Here is a 25,302-nt window from a genome sequence, read left to right on the forward strand (position 1 = left end):
ACACCACACACACACACACACACACACACACACACACACACACACACACACACACACACACACACACACACACACACACACACACACACACACACACACACACACACACACACACACACACACAATCACTTGAATACATAGGACCACAATGGAAACAAGTCCCCAGGACTTTTTTGTGTTATCCTTTTTAGCCATATAATATGTCTGACTGTATGACATGCTGTTTTCATTTACAACTAATAAAGTATACAATCAATCGATCAAATCCAAATCTCTCTCTCTCTCTCTCTCCAAGTTTAAGATCGTAGAGCAGCACGAGCTTTGTCCAAAATGTCTTTCCTCATCCTTGGATAATTTGGGTGAGCATCCAAAACCTACAAAGAGAAACACATGATACACAGTATGAAGAAAAATATACCGGTACATATTTATAAAGTATATAACATATAGTTGTGAACCAAACCAAATGGACCCTTACAGGACTTTATAACTCTGAGAGTTACACTCTCGGTTATTGGGGTCTGTGGCTTAATGCACAGACCACGCATATACAGTAGGTCACCCATTTTATTAAAATGTCTAAGAACGTTTGTTTCACTCACCTTGTGACACACATCAATGGCATCAACATGCCTTTTTGCCTTCAAGTAATTGAAAGCAAGTTTGTACCCTGAAATAAATACATGTTGTGTATTTAGAAATGCATTATTATGAATGATAATCATTGTCTAATTTCATAGATTTTGGACACGCTAAGCTTAGTTTTCTGACGTACCAATGGTTGGGTTTGTCCGATTGCCGTATTTCCACGCCATTTCATAGTTGAGTGCAGCATCTCTGAATGCTTGCTCCTTTTCCATTATGTAGCCCATATATTCATAGGCTTTACAGCAGGACTGGGAAAAGGTGTCAAATGTGTCAAAAATACTTCCTTTTTTAAATCTGGGTTAGTGCATAACAAAGAACTATAAACTTGCACAACATAAATTCAGCCTAAAGTTTCATATACCATATTTCATTTAGTCACCTTGTTATGACGCAGGCACCTCTTTAAGAGGTCCCCAGCCATGTCATATTTCCCTGAATGGATGTAAATGTCTGCCAGGAGCAGCCAGCTCTTCTCAAACTCATCCGCGTCAACAATGCTCCAGTTCATCTTGGCTATGCGCTTCAGCTGGTTCCTGGCTCGAGGAGTCTGTTTCAGAATCATGTAAGCGGTCGCCATAGCCAGTAGCGCTGGCACATGGTCTTTCTGAAGTGAACCAAAACAACTCTGGTTAGATATTCTGCCCTGTAGAACACTCATGACAGCACCTCCAAGCCCCAACCAACACAGTTTGTAAATACATTTGAAGTTAAATAAGAGATTGTAAAAAGTTTCCCTTCTTGAGCCAAAAAAACCCAAGACAACCTATGTAACATTACGTTATAAGCAAAGAGCAAAGAGCTTTTCAGTTGATAGAATGTTTGGCGTGATCCAAAGAGCTTTACAGTTGATAGCATCTGAAATGAATCAGGACAGCTCAACCAACAACAGGGTCTTGGAAAATAATCTTCAAGTGAGGGTATATTTCATCGCTGTCGGGTAGAAACCTTGTACCTCCAAATTTCATTTTATGATTTTCATACATTAAAAGGAGTAGTTCAAAGTTCCAAAGAATTACTTATTTTCTAGCAATTACACACCCCATGAAGCCTTGACGCTATATGCTGAAAACGGTTATGTCTACATGAAATGATGATTGATGATGATGGTTGATAAATGATTGATTGTCCAATGCAAATGATTAACAAGGGCTTGTGACTAATTACAACTACATTGGATGCATTGTAACACAGGTTATTTTGTCTATTTCCTAAAAAGTAACGGTTTTGGACATACAAGGTTTCAGCTCGAGAGTGACAATTTGCAAAGAAGAATGTGATGTAAATCACGTGCACCATCTGGAGTGTACTTACCTCATTGTTTGCGATCTCTGTGAAAACATTGAGGGCTTTCTCCACGTTTGCCTTCTGCTTAGTGGCCAGCAAGCAGTAGTTCTCCAGGATGCGGAGCTGGACATGTCCCCCGGGCGTCTGAGGCTTTAACTCCTTCAGAAGTTTCTCTGCAGTCCTGACAGCTAGCTGTTCCGACTCCTGCTTCTCCGTGGAGTTCCTATGAAGACACAAACATGCGCCATTAGACGGGCACAGCTTCACCTAGAACACAGAGCTTTAAAGATGGGGTGCCATGATCCTCCTCCCCCCCCCCCCCCCCCCCTAAAAGATGATGATCAGGTATTATGATTATACTAGGAGAAAGATTCTTTCCAAAAAAAGTGTTGTGTTCAGTTAAAATGTTTTTATGTGGTCACACCCACCAGTTCATCAAGTATGGGTGGTTGTCTGGTGGGTGGTGACCCAGCTGAAGTTAGCCACACCCACAGTGTTGGTGTGTGGTAAAAGGGGAGGGGATGATATCAGTGTTTTTCGACTGGGCCTTTTGACTTTCAGGAAGAAACCAAAAATACACAAGGAATGAAAATTTGCACATTATAACCACACCCGGTGGTCTATTAGAGTAATGTTAACTCCAGTCCATAGACACAAAATAGAAAACGTGCAAAACTATGGCACCACCTCTTTAAGTCTTTTGCTCAAGTCTACAGGTCTGCATTTAAATGGCCCGAAGAAGCGCAAATAAAATACTGAAACTCACCCAATGTCACCGTCTAGGTTCTCAAATACTTCTCCTCCCACAGTGTCATTGTCAGGGTTTAGGCAGATTTCAATCATGTTGTACACCGCATTCTGGCCCCAGTCATTGTCTTTCCGTGCCTTGTTGAAGTGTCGCAGGCCGTCATTAGGCTCTCCAGTATACCTAAACAGTGAGTACAACTTAATCAGCGGATGCCAGACATCGATAGCCCCATAATAACCTTCGGAGGAATCAAAAGAAAACTGCTTTGGATTAATGGCTTTACCACAGATAAAGTCCTTTACAGTAGTTAAACCCAGGATCAAACTTGGCACGAGAACAATGTTTTTCCGCCATGTCCAGAAACCTGGAAACTTCCTCCAGCTTCCCAGCTCTCCTAAGCAGGTCAATTAGACGTGACAGTGTTGCGTAGTTGTCTGAAAAGCAAAGTTACAATTGTTACAATTCCTTTCCAGGGCCGATCGAATCAGCAGTGCATATTATTAACAAAGCCGTTTCTCAAAGTGGGGTCCGGGGACCCCCAGGGGTCCTTGAAGGGTTTCCCCAACCAAAGTAGTTAATATAGCATCACAGTCAGTTTAATCACTTTAACCCAATTTTACACTATAGCCAAATAGCCAATCTGTAAGTTCACAGCTTCTCTTATGGGATCCATATACATTTGGGGGTCCTTTGGGGGTCCTTGACATGAAAATGTTTGAGAACCAATGTATTAACATTATTTCAAGTTGTACTTCTATATTGTAATTTATCTGCCATGATTGGGAGAACCATGGGCCCTGCCTGTCTCACCTGGTTTGCGCTCCAGGAGCTGCTGGAAATGGAAAACCGCCTGCTCATAGTCCTGCTTCCTGAACATCAGGTCAGCCATCATCTGAAGACAAAGATGACATGAGTCTAGGGATGGGACGACAAACGATATTATCGTTTATCGTGATAAAAAAACACTCAAAATAATCGTATCGTGGAGATTTAATTTACCGTGATATCGTCCTCCGTCATGCACTGGGATCAATTCACATTTTATTTGCCGAGCTGCATATCCGGTACCACTTAAACAATTAATTGGTACCAACTAATTGGTAAACGGTACGTATAATATACGTACTTGATACAGTCTTTTTTCCAATCTCTATCAAATATCTTTGCCAAAAAATGTGAGCTTGTAGATCTGCTATTTTTTGCAAATCCAATTTCTTTTGTCACAATAATCGCGATGTGAAATTTTCATATCGTCCCATCCCTACGTGAGTCCTTACAAAGAGTATCAATCAAGACCAGACAGACTGATAGAGAGAGGTAGAGCAGGGGTTCCCAAACCTTTTTGTCTCAGGGCACCCCATGAATATTCTTTTTAATTTAAATATATATATATATAAACAGCAGATCTACAAGCACACAACGCCTCGCATCGCGAGGCGTTGTATGCTTGTAGATCGGCTGTTTTCACTAGTTTTGTGCGACAGAGGTCTCTGCCTGACAGTGACGATATTTTAATGATTATGTTGCGAGGAAAACGTTGAGATAATAGCCATTTTGGTTAAAACTGACTGAAAATAACTTTGTACTTCAAGTTTTAAATGATACTAAATATTTTTTCAAGTGTCCAAATAAATTCCAAATATTATCAAATGATCTCCCGGCACCCCTGGACTGCAGCCGCAGCACCCCAGGGTGCCCCGTCACCCACTTTGAAAACCCCTGAGGTAGAGAGAACAAGAGAGGTAGAGAGAGAGAGACAGAGAGAGGCAAAGAGAGAGAGTGACACAAAGAACAAACCAGTGTGGCATCTTCATTGAACTGGTCATTCTTCAGAATGACGCTGCACTGCTGCTGGCAGGCGTCCACCTCATCCAGGGTGAGATACAATCGTGCCAGTTCCAGCATCACCTAGAAACACAGGGCATTCATTCAACTGAAGGAACACGTTGTTTTCACTTTACTATCACAGAAACAGCGCCTTGTTTTCCGGTCAAATTATTATTATCTGTGCTTGCTAATTCCTAATTCAAAAATTCCGTTGCAGAAACCTTGTTATCACCATACTTAAAATTGAATAATATATTAATATATAAATTAATGCCCCAAATAGCAGATATACAAGCTCACAGCGCGGCACCGAGTGCCGCGCTACGAGCTTGTAGATCTGCTATTTTTGAAAAAGTCGTGAAAATGTGTGCAAATCTTTGAATATATGTATTTTCAAAGCGAACGTTTGTAACTAAAATTTTGCTTCTGGGTGGTCCCTTGAACTAGATATTTTGAAATGGGGGTCTGTGGCCAAATAAATGTCATTTTGGGGGTCCTTCACATGAAAAGGTTTGAGCACCACTGACATAGTAGTCTCTCAAGAACAGACTAACTGAGCTCCAGTCAAGTGAAAAGGACCTTTTCTTTGACGATGGCTGGCCAGATTGCTGACATAGAAACATAGGTTTTTTCCAAAAATCTTAGAAGGATTCAAAATTCAAAAATAGCAGATCTAACTCGGTGCCACGCTGTGAGCTTGTATATCTGCTATTTTTTATATTTAAAGCATAAAATATTGCGTCATAATGTGTTCAGGCCTAAATGGGGTAAAAGGTGCCAGGGCTTGTCCAGTACAGCTGCATTCGGATACACAGGATGTTTTTGATTCGGCTGCGCTGACCTTGCGATCACTCTCACAATACACAAGAGCTTCTTTGTAGAATTTGACTGCTCTCTCATAGCCCCTCTGACTCGTGTAGTGTTTGGCGATCTCGGCGCAGATCTCGGCGGCGAGTTGCCTCTGCACAGGGACGGCGTCAGGCTGCTCCAACTGCACCCGCTTCAGTACCTTGGCCTGCACGTCTCGGGCCTGGGAGCGGCAAAGACACAACCCTGGATTCAACCACTGTCAGTGGTGGATCCAAGTACTCAACCACAGCGCTTGAGTCAAAGTACAGATATACTAATATACTAATATTACTAAACTGTAAGTGAAAGTCAAATGTGTACGTAAAAGTACTGGAGTACTTGCTTTACCAATTAAAAAGTACATGCTTTTAGAAATACTCAAGTCTGAATTAGAAAGTACATGCATGAATACATGCAAAAATATCAATAATAGTGAAAATAGTAGATCTACAAGCTCATTCATTACCTGTCAGTTGTGAACGTGTAGATCTGCTATTTTCACTATATTTGATATAGGGCTTAAGTGGTTAGTTCATTAGTTCATGATGTACTTTTTCCTTCCCTAGAAATGTAGTAGGAGTCAAAAGTGCAATATTTTTCTTTGAAATGTAGTGGAGTGAAAAAATGCTAAAATACTAAAGTAAAGCAGTATATCATATAAGTACAGATATTGTTTACTTACGTACAGTACTCAAGTAAATGTACTTTGTTAATGGCAAGGACACAACCTGGATTGAACTGGTGATTCTTGCCAAAGTGTGAGCCGCTATTTGAGCACATGTGAACATTTTGAGCACTATATGAGCCTGTCAGAGAAGCGGGTAATCTGGAGATACTTACTTTTTGGAGGGAAAGTAAAGCTTCTTCATTTTTGCCAACCTTACTTTGGATTTTTGCTGACAGGACCAGATAACGACAATCATCTGTGAGCGCTGGCAACTCATTCACTGCATAGATCAAAAAGTATAGCAACATTAAGCCTGAGTTATTACTTGGTTGGTTGTGCATCGCTGTGCGCACTTAAAATGGCAGATCTACAAGCTCATAATGCCTCACAGTACAACGCATTGTGAGCTTATAGATCTGCTATTTTGTACATGACACCGGAGCTCACAACTAAATGTAAAAGAAAAAGGCACAATATTAAGACCACCATTAAAATAACAAAAAGTAGTGTGGCATGGAACATTTAATTTTTCTAAAAAAGATCTAAGTCATAACAGATGTTTTGATTTGTTTTACAAATTCACAGTAGTTCAGCCTCGGGTCGAAACTGCATTGTCTTTGTATCCAGCTGTTTATATACATGCTTGATTTGCATCCTCACAAACGTGCAAAAGCCCTTGCGGTGACTCAGTTGTTCCGTGACTTTGTTGCCACGTCTGAAGCCAGAGAGCTCTGTCTAGAATGCTCACTGTAAACATTTAACCACTTGAACCCTTGCATCCCTTTTCTGGGCATGTCATGAAAGCTTATCGTTTGGTGAAAAATAGCAGATCTACAAGCTCATGGCTTGTGAGCTTGTAGAACGGCAATTTTGGTGAAGAGGTTTGGTGTAAAGGGGAAAAGGAGGGGGTCATTGATAGCGTACTGGGAGAACCTGGTCAATGAAGTATATAGGGTTAAGTGGTTAAAGGGATAGTTCATCCCCAAAATTACTTTTTTTCTATCTATAAATTGGGGTCCCAGAGAAAGAAATGCCATTAAATGGGGGTCCGTAGCCTAATGCATGTCAAAAAATGTTTGAGAATCACTGCTAGAGCCGTGAAAATCATCTCTTATGGGGGTCCCTGGCATGTCTTTTCAAATGGGGGTCGGCAGGCTAATAATAAGTGTCAATTTGGGGTGTCCTTGACATGTAAAAGTTTGAGAAGCAGTGTCCTAAGTCTCCTAATGAGCACCACAGTACCTTGGTCATGTGCCAGAGCATCGTGCAAGACTCTCTCACATCGCTCGTACTGCTTCAACTTCATCAGCAGCTCAGCAAGGTCGTAACGCAGGAAGCTCTGCTGTTCGGTGCGCAGGGCAGCTTCGTAGTAATTGATGGCCTGTGTGAAGTCAACAGCAACTCTGTGTCAACATTGCTCTGTCTGCGTCGTGGACAGGCCTGGAATTTCATAGTTTCGGGGGCAAAGACACTTGCCCTTGACGCTGTAAATTTTCTGAGAGGCCAAATACCAGAGCAGCAGGGCCAAGTAAAACTAGAAAGATGCAATAAGCCCTATTCACGGCCCGCCCACTCAGCAAATTTCTCAGCAACTTCCTGGTGCTGATGTCAGCTTTGAAGGGTAAAATAACACAGAAATTGCTGGACTTAAAGCCAACAAATCATTATTTCGAACGGTAAAGTAAATTATAATGCTTTGTGCCTTTTACTATCTTGTGTTCTTGATCATGCTAGCCGTATTTTATACTTTACTATGCGATGTCTGTGTTAACTCTATGGGCTTTTAGCAGGGTTTTACCCTTCAAAACGTGACTTCAGCACCAGAAAGTTGCTGAGTGGGAGGGCCGTGAATAGGGCTAATTGGAAATTGCAAGTGTGGTTGACCTGAGGCGAGTCAGGCTTGCAAATATCTTTGTATCTGTCAGTGCTTGTCCCTATTCCGTCCTTGTCCCTTTTACGCCCATATATGGAGATCCATGATGTCATCAATATTAAGCCCATATCTTGGAATTCCCATAAATGGACATACTGTGTCTGTCTCATGTGGTCTATGACGTCAGACATCTATGATGTCAGTCATCTCCATATTTGGGAAAAGTAAATGTTTTAATTAAAGTCAATGGAGAAAATTAATTCACAAATACATTTATATAAATTAAACTATATAACGTATCTCTTAGCAATATGCACCCCTGCGTGTCCCGATGAAGCCGGTCGATTTGCAGGGGCAGCCACACTAACAATAATTCCTGAGACGTCTTACTAGTATATATATTTTTAAGATATATTTTTGACTATTTTTGACTTTTTTGGATACCGAAGGTATACCATGAGAAATGTTGCAGCTTGTCTCCGTCTGTCTGTCTGCCTGTCTGTCTGTGTCAGTCCTTCCTTCAGTCAGTCAGTACAGATTTTTAGTCTATGGGTTCCCTTGTCACTCTGACATCATGCTCTGATGTCACTGTGATATAGGGGAACCACTCTCAACAGAATGGGTTTGCTACTCTGACATCACACTCTGGCTTCATGTCCCTTTTATGCCCATATATTTTATGCCCATATATAGTCCACAATGTGATGGCAGAACATGCCCATATATGGGCATTCCCAGATCACACTTGCAAATTTAATTAATTTGCAAGTGTGATCTGGGAATGCCCATATATGGGCATCCTTGTCCGTTTTATGCCCATATATGGAGATCCCTGTCCCAATGTCATCAATATTAAGGGCATATCTGGGAATGCCCATATTTGGTAATGCCCATATATGGGCATGTTCTGCCAATCTCAACAGGCACTATTGAGATTGGGTAACTGGTCTGATATACATCACTGGCCAGATAGCCAAGAATTGGGGCGACCTAGCCCTTTAGGGCGAGGTCGCATGTCGCCCTGAGACGTCTTACTAGTATATATATTTTTAAGATATATTTTTGACTTTTTTGGATAGTACGTTATTAGTGAAGAGAGACAGGAAATGGAGAGACACAGGGAATGACACGCAGCAAAGGCTGTCGGGCTCGGGACTCAAACCAACAACGCGCTGTCAGGTTACTAAGCCAGTGCTCAGCGGTCTGGGATAGATTATTGTGGGTTCGTCTAGAAGGCGAGACGTTCTATGTTCTATGTTCTACCTCAAAATAATTACCAACAGTACAAAGGCAGGGCCTTTAGCCAATGAAGGAGCAGCGTTCTTGGTAACATCACCACCAACAAGTGCGACCTGATATAAATAACAACAACACCCACCCATATGAAATTTTTTGTAGTATGTTCTCCCAAATCTTTATATAGTAAAGATTTGTGGGCTCGCTGAAAGCGTATGTTCTCCCAGGCCAGTATGTTCTCCAAATCTTTATATACTAAGGTTATTCTCCTAAAAAAAACCTGGCAGACAGTACAAAGGCAGGGCCTTTAGCCAAGGAGGGAGCAGCGAGCACACACTGTTTTGTAGGAAGAGTATTTCTAGTTTTATTTGTAATACATAGCATGTTATAGGTTCAACTTTATAGTCAACAATAACAGGCACTTGGAAATTATTGTGCGCTAAACCTCACACACAGCTACAGTCTCAAGAAGTTGGCCATTAAAACGTCAGTGTTAAAAACCTAAATGTGATCAGTGTTAAAACTGAACTACATAAATAAAATCAATATTAAAAACCTATACTACATGAAGGTGCATAACAGTATCGGTCAGCATATAGACCGCAGCATAAATAGATAATTCAGAAAATAAAGTTAGTTTGGGTCCTTTTTCCATTGTGCCATATGATTTCACTTGTTTCAAAATCTCAACAAAAGACTCTGGTCTTTATAAACCGTATAGACAGGAAAGAACTAGAGGCAAAAACTGTGAAATGAGCTGGGGCATCGAGGGGCATTGGCATCAAGAGCATATCATGGCCTCAGAGCATATAGTTTTGAGGGGCATACGGCCAAGATGAAATTCCTGCCCCGGTCATGGAGGATCGAAACATGCTTTAATATCTCTTACATGGTGTGCATCACAAACCTTGATGTAGTTGTGGGTCTTCACAAGGGCTTTCCCAATCTTGCTGGCTAAAGCACCGTCTTTTGGGTTCTTCTTGAGAGCTTGCTCGTAGATCTCAATGGCCTTCTCCGGCTAAGGATAAACACATCTAATTTACGGTAATTCTAAGTGCATTTTTGCAACACCAGAAACTCTCGGATCTCCCTTTCCCCGTAAGCAGATGAAGTCACAACTTCTGTTGTTGATTTAATCTTACTCTAAATATTTTGAAGAACATACTACACTTAGACATTTATACTACTCTTATCTCCCACTCACCTCTTGAATGTTCATGTAAGCATCGCCTAGCAAGAGATACGTATGAGGGCTGGGCAGCTTCTCCACCATCTCTCTGGGGAATAGAATGATACACCGCATTGACCACATTCACATGGCCACCATCTAAATATGGGCTATATGACCTAAGTTATGGCATTGCACCATTTCATTATACAGACTTGTATCTGATTACTTAATTAGTGTCTCAGTGTTGGAATGCCTGTGAACATAGGTAAGTATGAAGAGGACTATGGTACACAACAAGAACTGGATGCACCTTCGCAAATGACGCCTTTGTTTACTGTGATCCACTACAGTTCAACTTTTCGCTTAATTTACTGTGAAATTGTAGATGGTAGATCGTGCATTTATATAGCGCCTTTATCCAAGGCACTTTTAAAGAGACTGTGCATTAAATCACCCATTCACACACACATTCATACACCGATGGCAGAGGAAACCATGCAAGGCACCAACCTGCTCATCGGGAGCAATTAGGGGTTCAGAGTCTTGCTCAAGGACACTTCGACGCTAACTCTGGGGGAGCCCTGGGATTGTTGTTTGTATGAATATTGTATGTTGTTTATGTTTTATGTGGACCCCAGGAAGACAAGTGATCATGGCAGTGGAAGCTAATGAGGATTCGAATAAAGAATGAATGAAGAATAAAGCCACTGTGAACTTTCTCAATCCTTGCAGACTAGGCTGTGGGTGTGATGTGGGGCTGATCAGACACGGTTAACCACTAGAAAAGATAAGTGGCTGTGAGTATCATTTGACTGCCACCTGGCTGTTCAAGGAACACATCATGCCTTAGGCTGGGGTAAGACTAAAGCTGCTTGCACAGCGTTGAAAACAGGAAGCGGACAAGTACACACATAACTGATCCATGACCTACTTCAAGCATAATCAAAAGTGTATAGACAACATTTCCCATTATTGTTGTCTGCTCAGGGACGGGTCCACTTTGGGTCTGCAATGACGTCATTTATGTCTGCGGATGCCAGTCCGCCTTGTTTGTTAGTGACTATGAAATGGGCGGGCCTGAAGAGTGACATTTACTCAATCGTGGCCAGATGCAAATAAATACTACATTTTACATTCTCTTTCAACATTTATGCATACTTTACATCTTTGGTTTAGTTCAAAGATTCCCGGCTCACCTGTAACAGCTGGCATATAGACGTTTCTCTTTCCTGTGATTGAGATAAATCTCTGCCATTTTCTCCTTGGCTTGGATGTAGTAGGGCTGCTCTGGAGTGATGTTTCTGAGCATAGTCAGCGCTAGCTCTGTGTCACTGCGCAGCAGGGCCAGATCAGCGTTGGCAATGGTCACGCGCAGCTCCTCGGGGGTGCCTGAGAACTCATTGATGGCATCCTGCATCACCTTGGCTGCTTCATGCTGAAATAGAATTCTTAGTGTTAATTCGATTTGAGCCTCTCACCGCTTTTTGAAAAAGACATCTAGTGGACACATGGCCTGAGAATAACCCAGCATATGAGCTAATCCTGGGTTTTGTGGAATCATTTCTTATATTTACTGTTAGGTATGGCCTTTCTGTCTTGCACTAGGCTATGTGAGGAGTTATCTTTCTTGACGTGACAGTATTATTTGTCCATGTCCTACTGATATGTCCTAGCAGTCTGAATATTCCACTGTATGCTGGACTGGTATTTATTATAGTTATCATGAGTACAGCTTAGTTTTGTGGCGCAGGCTCCTCTAATCTTCGTATAAAAATATGGTCCGATACCTGCTTTTCTTACTTGACCACAGACCTGTGCATCAGGTACAGCTCTCATACCTGTTCTCCATTGAGCCAGAGGGCCTCGGCTAACTCCAAAAAGACAGACACACAGTCGGCATGGCTCAGCTCAACCTTCTTGCTCTTGGACTTGGATGAGGACCCAGCTCTCCGGACCCCTGGGAGACTCATGACCATCTGCAAGGTCTGTATGGCCCCCGGCACTTCACCCATCTTCTTCTGGGCCTGGGCCTTGATCAGGTGGTACAAGGGATGTTCTCGAACCTGGGATGGAAGAACAAACACATATTATAAAGATGCTATTCAGGGAAATTGCAAGTGTGGTTGCCTATTTATAGGCTGGATAGCCAAAATGTCATGTGAAGCTTGACCAATCCTCAAACTTGCACCAATTCTCCATTGAACTCAATGGACTTTTGGGGGTTACTCTATAAAGTCTTACTCTAAAAAGTTGGAAGAGAACAATAGTGTGTTGTCCTATAAGCAACCACACTAATTATCCATTTTGAGTAAAAGGGATAGGAAAACAAGATTTGTGTTTTCAATCCACCTCCTGGGTTGACATGACACACTGCAGATAATACGCCACTCTAATTCCAGTGGTTTTCAAACTGTTTGTGCCCAAGGCATAGCAACGGGCAAGTCAAACCCTCAAGACACACCTGTATTCATTCATATGCAAGCAAAATATGTTATCACTCTGTAAACTTTTTTTATTTGCTCATGCCAAATAACAGGTTTAACCACTTAGGTCCTATTTCATACTTTCACAAATTAGCCAAAGTTCCCAAAATGCTAATCTACACATTAAAAATGTACTAGATCACTTCGCATCCAGGCATGGGACGATAAGCGATATTATCGCTCACGATAATCGTATTGTGGAGATTTTGTTTATCGTGATATCGTCCTCCGTCATGCACTGGGATCAATTCATCTTTTATTTGCCGAGCTGCATATCCGGTACCATTTAAACCCTCTATTGGTAAAACGTACTTATAATATACGTACTTGATACAGTCTTTTTGTTTTTCACTCTCTTTCTTTGATCACAATAATGGTGATATGACATTTTCATATCGTCCGTCGCATCACAACGTTGTTTGTTAACCACCGCTCTATTGTCATGAAGTGTCACTTGGATTTCTATCTTACCTCAAAGTTATGGCTGAGGCAGAGTTCAAGAGACTGGGAGCACATTTTAAAGTTTCCTTGCTGCAGGTGAATCTGGGCCATGAGAAGGTGAGCGTCAGCATGAGAAGGACATTGGTTCAGGCAATGTTGGAGACTGCTCTGAGCAGCATCAATGTCACCTGTAACACATATCCAGTTTACAGCTCAAATCTACAACTCTCCATTGTTTTCTTAGCAATTATTCTATAGATTACTTTTTTTGACTAATCAAATAATTTCACATTTGTCTTTTTTTATATCAATGAATCGATGTGAAAAGATTTGAATATATTGGTCATAATCAACTAAATCGTTTAGTCTGATTAATCACTTAAGCTATATTTTATAGTTGTTCATACAATGGTGTCTAGCAAGAAAAGCGAAAATGACAAAGCGTTGCCATGTCAGCTTGTAAATCTGCTACTGTCGCTTTTTTTTTTTAATGTTTGAAATCTTTTTTTTTTAAATATATAATCGATTAAATCCATTAGCTCGATCAACTGCACCCCTACATCACACGAGAACACGAACGATAAGACAAAGTCATCACCACAGTGGCTTCTCCACAGAAGAAAACAAAACCATACATACACCTTTCAATGCAATGCTCACCAGACTGGAATTTGACTTTGGCCAACAGAAACACCCCTTGTAGGAGACCTGGCACAATCTTGACCACAGTATCCAACACAGAGGCACAGCGCTGGAGCAGGGGAGCGGGCGGCTGCCCCTGGGCTGGAGGCTGGAACAGTAAATGATGCCAGAGATTACTGCGGGGGTTCTAAAGCTGCTTCCATGGACTTGCAGGGAGTATATATACTGTAAATTACTTTCTGAACCCCCAACGACTTACTAATCCCCGCTGAATATAGATGCTGTCAGACAGTAATTAATTTAAAATGTCATCATTCACCATTGTACTTTTTAAAAGACATAACATCTATGTTGGTGGTTGGGGAGGCACAGTGGACTTCGATACGATGTAACTTTACTGGCCAACCTGATCTAACCTCTTAAACCCTATATACTAGGTGTCTAAAGGGCCTTTCTGTGTGGAGTTTGCATGTTCTCCCTGTGTCCCCTAGGGTAGGTACCCTCACAAAAAACATGCAGTAATCCTGGTCTCTATACTGCCTCCCCCTGACCAGCCGGGGCGCCTGATGGAGGGGTAAGGAACTGGTTGGAATGACGTGTTCCTTCCACGTGCTACGTCCAACCGGGGAAACTCCCCCCTGTCAGGTGAAAAGAAGCAACTTGGACTCCTCATGCATAGAAGGAAGGATTCCATTTGAGGTCAGTCCGTTGTCTACCCAGGTTGGCAGAGGGAGTGTAGCGCCCAGGATTACATTAGATAATTGACACCGGGTGAAAAAATGGGTTACAAAATCGTAAAAAAACAAAAAACAAACAAACAAAAAAGAAAAACATAGGGACGCTAGGGTTTTTAAGTGGTTAAATGAATCATGGTGAAAATCCCACATCATAGCTTAAACATGCTTTTGTAAAAGCACCTCAACCTAGAAATGATCGATAGAGAATTGATGCGTCACGGGGTGATATGGTGATAAATATCATTGCGACGATACAATGTCTCCAAGATATGCCTTTCAGAGATATTGTATTGTGATACAATGAGGGTTCCTTATGAAAAATCCTGTTGAATTGTTAATACAGAGATTCATTGCAGAATTCATTTAAACCTGCATTTTGGTCTAAATCAGTAGTTCTCAAACTTTAAAATGTCAAGGCCTCCCCCTAACCCTTACGGGTCCATTTGGTTTCATTTGTATACTGTCAGAGTTACATACTTGTAAGGATCAATTTAGACCTCACAGAGTCCCTGGAGCCCACTTTGAGGACCACTGGTCTAAATGGTCTGTTACTCCTTTTGAGCGGTGGTCACAACGCTCCTATACGTGGCCGTGTGTGTGGGTCTGTCTGTCTCTCTGTCTGTCTCCGTGTCTGTCTGTCTGTCTGTAGCCTGCAGTATCCTTTTCTGACCACACATGTTAAGGGAGGGGCGCTGTTGCACACACACACACACACACACACACACACACACACACACACACACACACACACACACACACACACACACACACACACACACACACACACACACACACACACACACACACACACACACACACACACACACACACACACACACCACCGCTCAGTTCACACGAGTGTGATTTTTTCTTTTAGTTTTTGCCAGACCCATGAAATGGGTAGGCCTACATAAGCAAATGTCGGTCTGTCCGGGTTTTCTATATAAAGGGTATATATGATGATGACATGATGATGACATGCCTACAAAAGGCATGATGTCATAAATGATGATGACAGACAGGGGGTCTGGCACAACCAGGTTGACCTGGTCTAGTTGTTGCCTTGTAGGTGGTTGTACTGTTAAGTAACTTGAAAAATAACCATAAAAACCAACATGAAAAAGAATCGTGATAAGCGTATCGTGATACAGCTTGGAAAAATATCGTGATAGCGTATTTTTCCATATCGCCCACCCCTACGTCACAACAGCTGTCTAATCAGACCTTAGCCGGGCACAGTGCCAGGTACTCTTTGACGATCTCCAGGAGGAAGTCGGCGTTGAGCTTCTCAAAGTACTCCACCCCCAGAGGCAGACCCTGCAGGGCCGAGAAGTGGGTGTCCACGGCATCGTTCAACAGGTTGGCGATGTCCTCCTGGGGCCGGCGCCTTTTCACCGCAAGCACCGCGCGCAAGTACAACAGCTCCTAAATAGAGTGAAAAGTGAACAAGTTAAAAGCGAAAGGGTAATTCTTAATGATTTCTTGCACCTACCCATTCACTTACTATACAGGAAAAAAGACCCCCCAAAGAAATCTTCTTTAAGTAGCATAATGAGGGGTCTAACTAGGGTTTTTTCATGATTCTGAATCCATTGCAAGCATTTGTTTTGCACAAAAAACATTCCTTGGGCTAAATATTTACCCCACAAAACTGTGAAAAGTGATGATTCAACACTAAACCATAGTTTTGTGGGGCCATTTTGAGCCCAAGGAATGTTTTTCATGCAAAACAAATGCTTGCAATGGATTCAGAATCATGAAAAAACCCTAGTTAGTTACCCTCACATGCTACTTAAAAAAGATTTCTTTGGGGGGGGTCTTTTTTCCTGTATAGTAAGTGAATGGGTAGGTGCAAGAAAGGTCCTTAAAAATGAACCCCATGGAACATTAGTTGACCACGGCAACAAGAAGAAATCATGACTAGACCATAAGGGTCCTAAAAAACACAGGTTCCGAAAACATGTCGTTCGGGTGCTGGTGGAGCCTCTCTTCTGCCCTACTAGAGGGAGAGTACAGTAATGAGGATGGACAGAGGAGGGGAAAAATGGTGGGCAGGGGTAGGAAGTTGACCAAAGTACTTATACCAGAGATAGGACACGAACACACAGTGACTGTGACAATTCACCAAGGAAGGAAAGCTAAAGCCATAGCACTGAAGACCTACAGAAACAGCTGTTGCTCATCCTCTTAGATGGCCTGACAAACAGTTTTACAATTTAAGACAAAGTAAATGATCCTGAGCCTTATAACCTATGAACAATGATCCTTTAGCACACTGTTTCCCAAACAGTGGATCGGGACCCATTTGTGGGTCATGGACAAATTTCTATGGGTCACGAGTCACGACTCGAGCAAAAATCCCATTTTATTTTCCTACAATTAAATATATTATATATATATATAATATTTCAAAGAATTTCACCCTCCCCTAAAATATATATAACTAAGAAGTAGTGTGACGCGTTGTGAGCTTGTAGATCTGCTTTTTCTCTAGATTGGGTCCTGGGCAAACGTCTAATTCTCGAGCTAAAAAGTTTGGGAACCACTGCCTTAGCATACCGCAGAGTGGACTTTTGATGAGTTCACTTGAAGGAATTTTCTTCTTCTTCCAAATCAATTAAAAATCAAACCTCGGTTCAAAGTGAAGCGGTGAATGTTTATTCTATGTGTTCTAGAGCTATGTGAACTCTGTGTTCTAGATCTATACATTCTTCTGTGTTCTATATCTATACTTTCTATGTGCTTCAGTTCTATATTTTTATGAATTCTGAATGAATGAATGATTTTATCTGGAGGGCCGAATTGTCATGTGAAGCTTGACCAAACCTCAATTCTGGATGTACGGGACAGATAAAACCTGTTCATTCTGGACTGGAATGACCATATATGGACATGTACGGGACACACAAAGCCACTCCTTGGAAGCGGCTTTCACCGCTTCAAAAAGAACAATATTTAAATATAGGCCTTACCCCAGATTTTCCGATGGATTGTTGAATCTCCGTGAGGAATTCCAGCTGTTGCTCTGCGTCTTCTAAGTGCCCTTCAGTCAACTGGCAACGAATGATGCCTATGCAACAGAGGGATTGTTTTTTAACCACTTTAACCTGGGCATCCCTATTATAGGCAAGTCATTATAGGCAAAAACGGTATAAATAAATACATAAATAGGTACAATCAAAAAACTAGAAAGATGAAATTCTGGGAAATCGCAGGTGTGGTTGCCGTGACGCGAGTCGCGAGGAATCCACTAGGAAAATAATTCTGTCTTATGTATATTATATATTGTGGTGTCAAGTGAAGCATGACCAAAAGGTTCACTTTCCTGAATCTCAGATCGTATACAATAGTGTGTTGCCTATGGCAACCACATGAGACAAAATGAATTGGCAGTTCTGCAAGCTCAGTTGCAATAAATTGTGGGTGTTTTGTGGGATAGTCACATTCCTAAGCCAATAATTTGATGACCAGCAGTGGTTCCCTATGGAGACACAAAGAGTCTCCTCAAATGATTGGCATAGGAATGTGACAAAAACAAAACAATAACATGTATTCAAGTTTCCATAGGGTGAGTAATTGATCTACAGAAATAGTAGAGCATTGTATCAGCTCTGAGTGTCAAGCAGACAGCTGGGTCATGGTTACACGTTCACACACACACCTGTCAAAGCAGAAACACTGGTCTCATCCAGTGTCATGGCTGTCTTGTACCACTTCATGGCCTCCTTGACTTTGCCTTGCAGCACCAGCTGGTAACCTAGTTCTGTGGCCAGGTCCGAATCCCCCGAAGCCTGAGAAAAGGCCCTCTCCACCATCCTATGTGTCTGCTGAATCACTTTCTCATTCTGACCACACTATCAGGAAATAATTAAACACACAAAACATATGATAAGTGCTAGAATGGTGTATGTGTGTGCCGTTTCCTTCTGATGAAGACTATGCAGGTTGAAATGTAACTAAATTGACTGGGAACTATTGTTTCATGCTACCTGTTTGTGACCTGTTTTCCCTGCACCTGGGCTTTTCTAGTGCATGTGCAATCTCTTTTTTTACTTTTATCAGTTGGTGATTTGACACAAATCGCAATCATAGACAAGCTATATAAAAGCTAGAGGATGATGGACAAATGCACCCCCACACCACAGAACATTAACTTCAATATAAGTTGTTCACCCAGCCCATGCTTCCCCGGAAGTACACACGCCTTCCGGGTTTGGTCAACAACGATTTAAAAATAGAGCAGGCACATACAGTTCACACACTATCGTTTCAAGCCATAGAAGCATGCAAAGCCGGACTGATTCTAAAGGAAACATCAGGTGTCATATTATTCCCACATAGACAATCTGGTCATTTATGGGTATGTTGACTAGTGTGGTGACAACACTTCCGATGCCATTTACGTCCAGAAACGTGATAAGAATTACGGCGGTGCAATGCCATGGCCCCGTCCAGGGACATGTTAGTTGGTTACCATAATAACCAGGTAAAGAGGTGCTGCGGCAGCGGCTGGTGAGCGAAAAAGCTTCATATCCCATGATGCAACTCGGCCGCCATCATCAGGAAGCGTGTAATCTCCATACTGTAGGTTCCTATTCGTTGCTTCTGCAAAGAAACAGCTTTATCTCGGAATCTACTTCCAAAAACGCTTCGGTCACCAAGAAACGCTTTTTTTCATGGCGAACACTGGGCCGCGACGGTCGGCCGTGGTTAGAATTTTTCATTTCCGCGTGAAAGTAAACATTCGGATCGACATCACAAGACGGTGAATTTCCACAACATGGACACGATCGTGGCTTTTGGGTCTCTTCAAAATAAAGCGCAGTCAATGGTGGCCCTCTGTAGCCAAATAATTACAAAAATAATGGCATCGGAAGTGTTAACAGGTGGACTTCAAACTTAAAACAGTTAAAAGTGTCTCACAGTGCGAGTGAAAGCCAAGGACATCCTGTAGAGTAGCTCAGGGTTGTGAGGCTCTAGAATCTCCAGGCTACTGATGAGGTTTGACAGCTGTTTTGCTGCCTGCCAAGCGAGAGGTAGTAGAAACAATATTTTGCATCAATTAGCCTCCAGTTCAGAACTCAACACATAACAATTTAACTACTTTACAGATTGCTATTCTCATCTCTCCTGCTGGTTTGCCAGAACAAGTGCTGAGTTATATAAGGGTCTGATGAAGGGTGAACATTATTACCTCATCAATATCACCGTCTCTACATAAAGAATGTAGTGCTAGCATCCTCAGAGCCTCCAGGTTGTTTTTATCTCTCTGTAAGAGCCTGAAATATTAAGCATAAAACCAAGTAAAGGAACATCATCTTCGATAATACATCCAGACGGAGGATTATAATGCCTTTTATCGCCGCTAATAGAACAATGGTGACTGCTGAGGTGGAGTCATTTTCATGATAATTTCCATGATCAGTTGAACATTTTTAATTAAATCTGTGGAAGAAAGCACACACACTGGAAGGAAAAGATGTGCAATTTGCACAGCATGCAATCCCTTCCAATTCACAATACAATAGTGCACAGCGGGGATCACTCTTGACTTTGCTCAGGAGCTGTAGAATTTCCCTGCACCTGAGTGATCACTCTCCTACTACCGTTCATACAACCTGAACGAATCCTGAGAAATGTGTGTCTTTTGCACTTCGGCTCAAAGGCCTTTTTATGCTGCCTGCCACTGGCCACGGTCCAGAGGGGAGAGCAAGCAGGAACAATAGCTTCATCAGTATGCACTGGTTTGAGGCATCACGCTAGTTTTTCATTTGCACTTGAATGCTGAGCCACTTGCAAAGCCTGACTGGTGCCTTTCCTTAAACCCCCTTTACATTGCTGCTGCAACTTATTACAAATTCTTGTTTCTGATCTTACCAACAGAGAGAAGACTTACATCCCCTTTTCCAATGGCAATGAGTGAAATGTAATGAGCTCAGGCTATCTAGTTTAAGCCAGTCAGTCAATTACCTCTGTGCAGCATCTGTAGTTTGCTCCCAGTCCTGTAGGCTGAGTAACAGCTTCATTTTCTTAACAAAGGCGGGCAAGAACCCAGGATAACTAACAATGACTTGGTTGACCATCTCCAAAGCTCCAGAGTAATTCTGCCGATATTCATAGTATTGTGCCTGTGATGGAACAGATCATATACATAGTATATCATATATGTGTCATGTACAGTAGTGTCCATGACCAGCTTATATGAAAGGTACACATTTAGGAAGAAAAGCATTGCTAGCAATTTTACAGTAGTGAAACAAACCAAATTATATATCATATCGACACGAAAGACACATTAAGTGGAGAACTGTGACAACTCTTGAATCATAGGAAAGTTGAGATGTAACAGATCTGTAGAGAGCTGGTCAATATTAACAGGCTTCAGTAGCCTGTCAGAGAATCAGCCAGCCATTGTTGAGAAATGCTATTCATGATGGCCTCATGGGACCCGTCTTACCTTTCCCATTAGGGCGAAGACATCTGCTTTCTCTTTCAGCCCTTCATCAAAGTATTTTCCAGCCTTTTTGGCATACGCGTCCTTACTAGATGTCAGATCTATCCAGGCTTTTAGGATAATCCCCTGAACAATAGATAAAAAAAAAAAAAAAATCTGGCAGGTGGTGTGACAAAATGGTATTGGGTACCTTAGTGTTCAATGACTGCCAGTTCAATATTAATATAGCTTCTTTTGGGTGCACAATGACATCCAAAACTCACCTCTCTAGAGCCATTGGAAAGCTTTATCATTCTTTCTATGTACTCCCTTGCTTTGTCATTTCGACCCAGCAGCCAGAGGAACATTCCTGCATAGTAGAGACTCTTGGGAGATGCACTTTTGCGATCCTCTTTTACCTTAGCGTCCAGCTCTTGAATAACCTCTCGGTCTGCCAAGTAGAAACACAGAGAAACCAGTTAAGAGTTTCACAAATTACAGTACATAATCATCAACATGGGAACAGCGCGGCTACGATATCGATCTCAGACTTCATGTGGCTGGCCTGTGACTTCAGTTGTCTATGGTTTTCAATCTTTTTAGGCCGTGATCCCCCAAAATAATCATAATTGAACTTGGGACCCCCCACCCTGACAAGCAATTGGAATGTACAAGTTGAGGCATTACATTTAGTTTGACTCGATTACACAGATAATATAGCAAAAATAGCAGATCTAAAAGCTCACAACGCCTCCTCACGTTATGAAGCATTGTGAACTTGTATGTAGATAGTCTATTTTCACAATGTTTTCCTCTTTCTTAGATTATTTGACAATTTGGCCAATGTTTGACCAGTTTTTATAGTATAGTTTGTTGATTTTAGGTAGGCCTATTAAAAAGTACTTAAACTGTCACTTCACTTTCAGTGGCAAGGATTGGGGCAAGGTGTCAGTCTGGACAGTAAGGAATCTTAGAAAGATCAGACCCGCAAACTACCACTTGCAAGTTCCAGAGAGTTGTTTAATAAATACAAAGCAACGTTTCGGTTATGAGACCTGCAGAGGCATACCGTTAAAAACAAAAGCTTAATAATGACATAAATACAATAATCATCTTGGTTTACCTGGATGCTGTTTTTTCTTCTCTGCATAAACAAGCGCCATCAGTGTGCAAAGTGACACGTCCTGTCTGTCCCTTATCATCTCCAGCTCAGTTACGGCGTCATTAATTTGATCTATTGAAAAATAACACAATGCCATGTCCAATGAGGCAGACACTTCAGATAAACAATCTGATAGTGTACAAATGTAATGGGGGGACTTTTAAATAAAGGTGAGTCACTTTAGTGTACTTGGACAGTTTCCCCCCTTCTAAACCAAGTGTCTTCTATCTACAAGTTCACAGAGATTGTAGATCAGCTATTTTAGGTGAATGTTCCCCCCGAGAATGAGGGTTCAAGTGGTTAAGTTAAAATTACATTTCTTACCTTGCATAAGAGTGCCATAAGCGTGGAAAAATGTGAAGATTGGATTATTGTTGAATTGCCTTTGAGCCTCACCTGCAGCATTCACTACATGATTGTAATACTTTTCATAGCAATAGTAATTAATCAAACCCTGCAAGAAAGAAAGAAAAAATCACACCCGTGTGAACTGAGCGGTGGTCGTGGAGGCTGCGCAACAGCAAAACAAATATATACCTGTATATATATATATAATAAAAAATATTAAAACAATATTAAACAAAATATTAATAATAAAATGCATGTCACTCAGGCCGCCACTGGTATCCATCCATTGTGTGTGTGTGTGTGTGTGTGTGTGTGTGTGTGTGTGTGTGTGTGTGTGTCTCTGGTCTGGTCTGGCCTGAACAACAGCGCCCCTCCCTTAACATGTGTGGTCAAAAAAGGTACTGTAGGCTACAGACAGACAGACAGACATACCCACACACACGGCCACGTATAGGAGCGTTGTGACCACCGCTCAAAAATGCATGATCATTTGCTGGCAAGAGCAATAAGAGCTAATAATGTGCAGTGGTTCTCAAGTGGGGTCCAGGGGGGGGGGGGGACCCTGGATTATTTAATACAGCTGCAAAATCAGTATTACTTTAATTGAAAATGACTGATCAACAAGTTTTTTTCTTCTTTCTTTACATAATATATTTATTACACACACACACACACACACACACACACACACACACATAGGCTATATATCATTTCCAGACGGGCTCCTTGGCCAAAAATATCAATTAGGGAGGAGTGGGACTTTTAGCATGAAAATGTTTGAGAACCACTGGCTGTTGTACATGTATCTTTTGGACCAAATTATGCTAAATGAAATCCTCAAATGGAGTAAGTTTAACAACGGATAACGTAGACTCAAGTTTTTACCGACAATAGAAAACGCACAGACACAAGCAGACCAAAATACATCTAAATAATGTCAATATATATAGTATACTAGTGCAGCAGATATACAATAACACTAGTGTATCTGGCAGCTGGCTGTATCATAACATAACATGTAAACTGAGCTTACCAATGTGGTCTCTTCCTCCTCCATTTCTGCTAAGCGGTTAAGCTCTTCAACCACACAAACACAAGCTAACTATTCTGTCACCAATCCGATGTTATTGTTATTGATCTGGTAAGAAATCCGAGGTTTTTCCTCAATGTTTTTTCGCCATATTTTTGAGTCGCTTCTCAACCTTAGCGTTCCCTGTAACTTAGTAACGACTTCAGGTCCGCCGCCATCTTTAAAATAATGATAAGACAAGAGGCAGTTCCTACATATTGTCGCCAGATGGAGCAGTTACTCTTAAAAAAATTTTTTATTCTACCCTTCTCTTCACACACACACACACACACACACACACACACACACACACACACACACACACACACACACACACACACACAAAGATATACGCCATATATATATATATATATATATATATATATATATATATATATATATATATATAGACCTATATATATATATAATATATATATATATATATATATATATATTTACATAGTCCTATTTCATAAAAAAAAATGCAAAGTCACATTTGCGTTTAGTAGAGAGCTATAATGTGGAAAATCAAAGGTGCTTTGAAGTGATATTCTTTGGTTAAAACAACTTTTTTTGTGAGATCAGACCAGAATGCAACTGTCCTGCCCCTAATGCATGGCATCCATGACATTTCATGGGCGTTTTTGAGTGATTCCTCCTTGGGGAAAACCTTGTGACCAATGGACCTTTTCATAAAAAAAATGCAAAGTCACATTTGCGTTTAGTAGAGAGCTATAATGTGGAAAATCAAAGGTGCTTTGAAGTGATATTCTTTGGTTAAAACAACTTTTTTTGTGAGATCAGACCAGAATGCAACTGTCCTGCCCCTAATGCATGGCATCCATGGGCGTTTTTGAGTGATTCCTCCTTGGGGAAAACCTTGTGACCAATGGACCTTTGGCAGTCATATAATGACATGAAATACTATGGTAAACACAGGGGCAGGCCTACCAATTATACTAATTAAGGCTCCATTCCATTTACAGTATGCAGCAGAGCCTTTCCAGTGAGCCAACATGGATAAGCAGCACACACAGACCGTTTGACCCGAATGGACCCCTTAATTAGTATCATTGGTTACACCTGTGTATGCCTTGGGGCGAGCCTACTTTAATGTTTAAAATGGCTGCTGTGAAGAAGGTCTATTGGTCTAATTAACCTTTGCGACCTTTTCTACAGCTGTAGGCTAGGTCTGTTGCACTCTAGCCCCAGTGGTTCTCAACCTGTGGGACGTGTCCCCTAGGGGGGTCCCCACATTTTTTTTGGGGGGGGGGGTCCCCAGATGATTAACTTAATGTGCAACATTGTTTTCTCACCCAACCGTAAACAAACCAACATAAAGTTTAAGTTTATAGTATAGAGGGTATCTGCACATTTCTAAAGTGACAATTCAAGGACTTTTTAATACCTCTAAAATGACAAAATAAACATTAGCCAAATTGTCAAATATTAGAGGCAGAAATTGTGAAAATAGCAGATCTAACATGCTGACAACGCCTCACATTCACAACGAGGCGTTGTGAGCATGTGTTTCTGCTATTTTCACAATAGAACCATGTTATACAAAATGCAATGCCTCAACACTGCGTCCCCAGTTAAAATATGATTATTTTGGGGGTCACGGCCTGAAAAGGTTGAGAATCACTGCTCTAGCCTACAGAGGAATCAATGGAAGAAGGCTATC

The 25,302-nt window shown here is 41.5% G+C and overlaps 1 protein-coding gene across 1 annotated transcript; it reads right to left on the reverse strand.

The window, feature by feature from the left end:
- Positions 1–253: 253 nt before the first annotated feature.
- Positions 254–23,739, reverse strand: ttc21b (tetratricopeptide repeat domain 21B). Its single transcript, XM_080752546.1, has 29 exons — positions 23,583–23,739; positions 22,526–22,655; positions 22,163–22,273; positions 21,324–21,490; positions 21,064–21,186; positions 20,577–20,734; positions 19,801–19,885; positions 19,530–19,628; positions 18,268–18,460; positions 17,579–17,676; positions 15,831–16,031; positions 13,888–14,017; positions 13,258–13,415; positions 12,142–12,366; positions 11,500–11,738; positions 10,337–10,409; positions 10,040–10,150; positions 7,266–7,404; positions 6,197–6,303; positions 5,349–5,537; positions 4,478–4,588; positions 3,491–3,572; positions 2,964–3,114; positions 2,699–2,860; positions 1,960–2,155; positions 1,028–1,252; positions 776–896; positions 603–670; positions 254–374 (listed from the first exon to the last, which is right to left on the reverse strand). Exons 1-29 carry the CDS (start codon positions 23,604–23,606, stop codon positions 297–299), a joined length of 3,954 nt encoding a protein of 1,317 aa, XP_080608672.1. The 5' UTR covers positions 23,607–23,739; the 3' UTR covers positions 254–296.
- Between the last annotated feature and the right edge of the window lie 1,563 nt (positions 23,740–25,302).

The sequence above is a fragment of the Nannobrachium achirus genome (genome assembly GCF_963921795.1).
Source record: "Nannobrachium achirus genome assembly, chromosome: 22".
NCBI lineage: Eukaryota > Metazoa > Chordata > Actinopteri > Myctophiformes > Myctophidae > Nannobrachium > Nannobrachium achirus.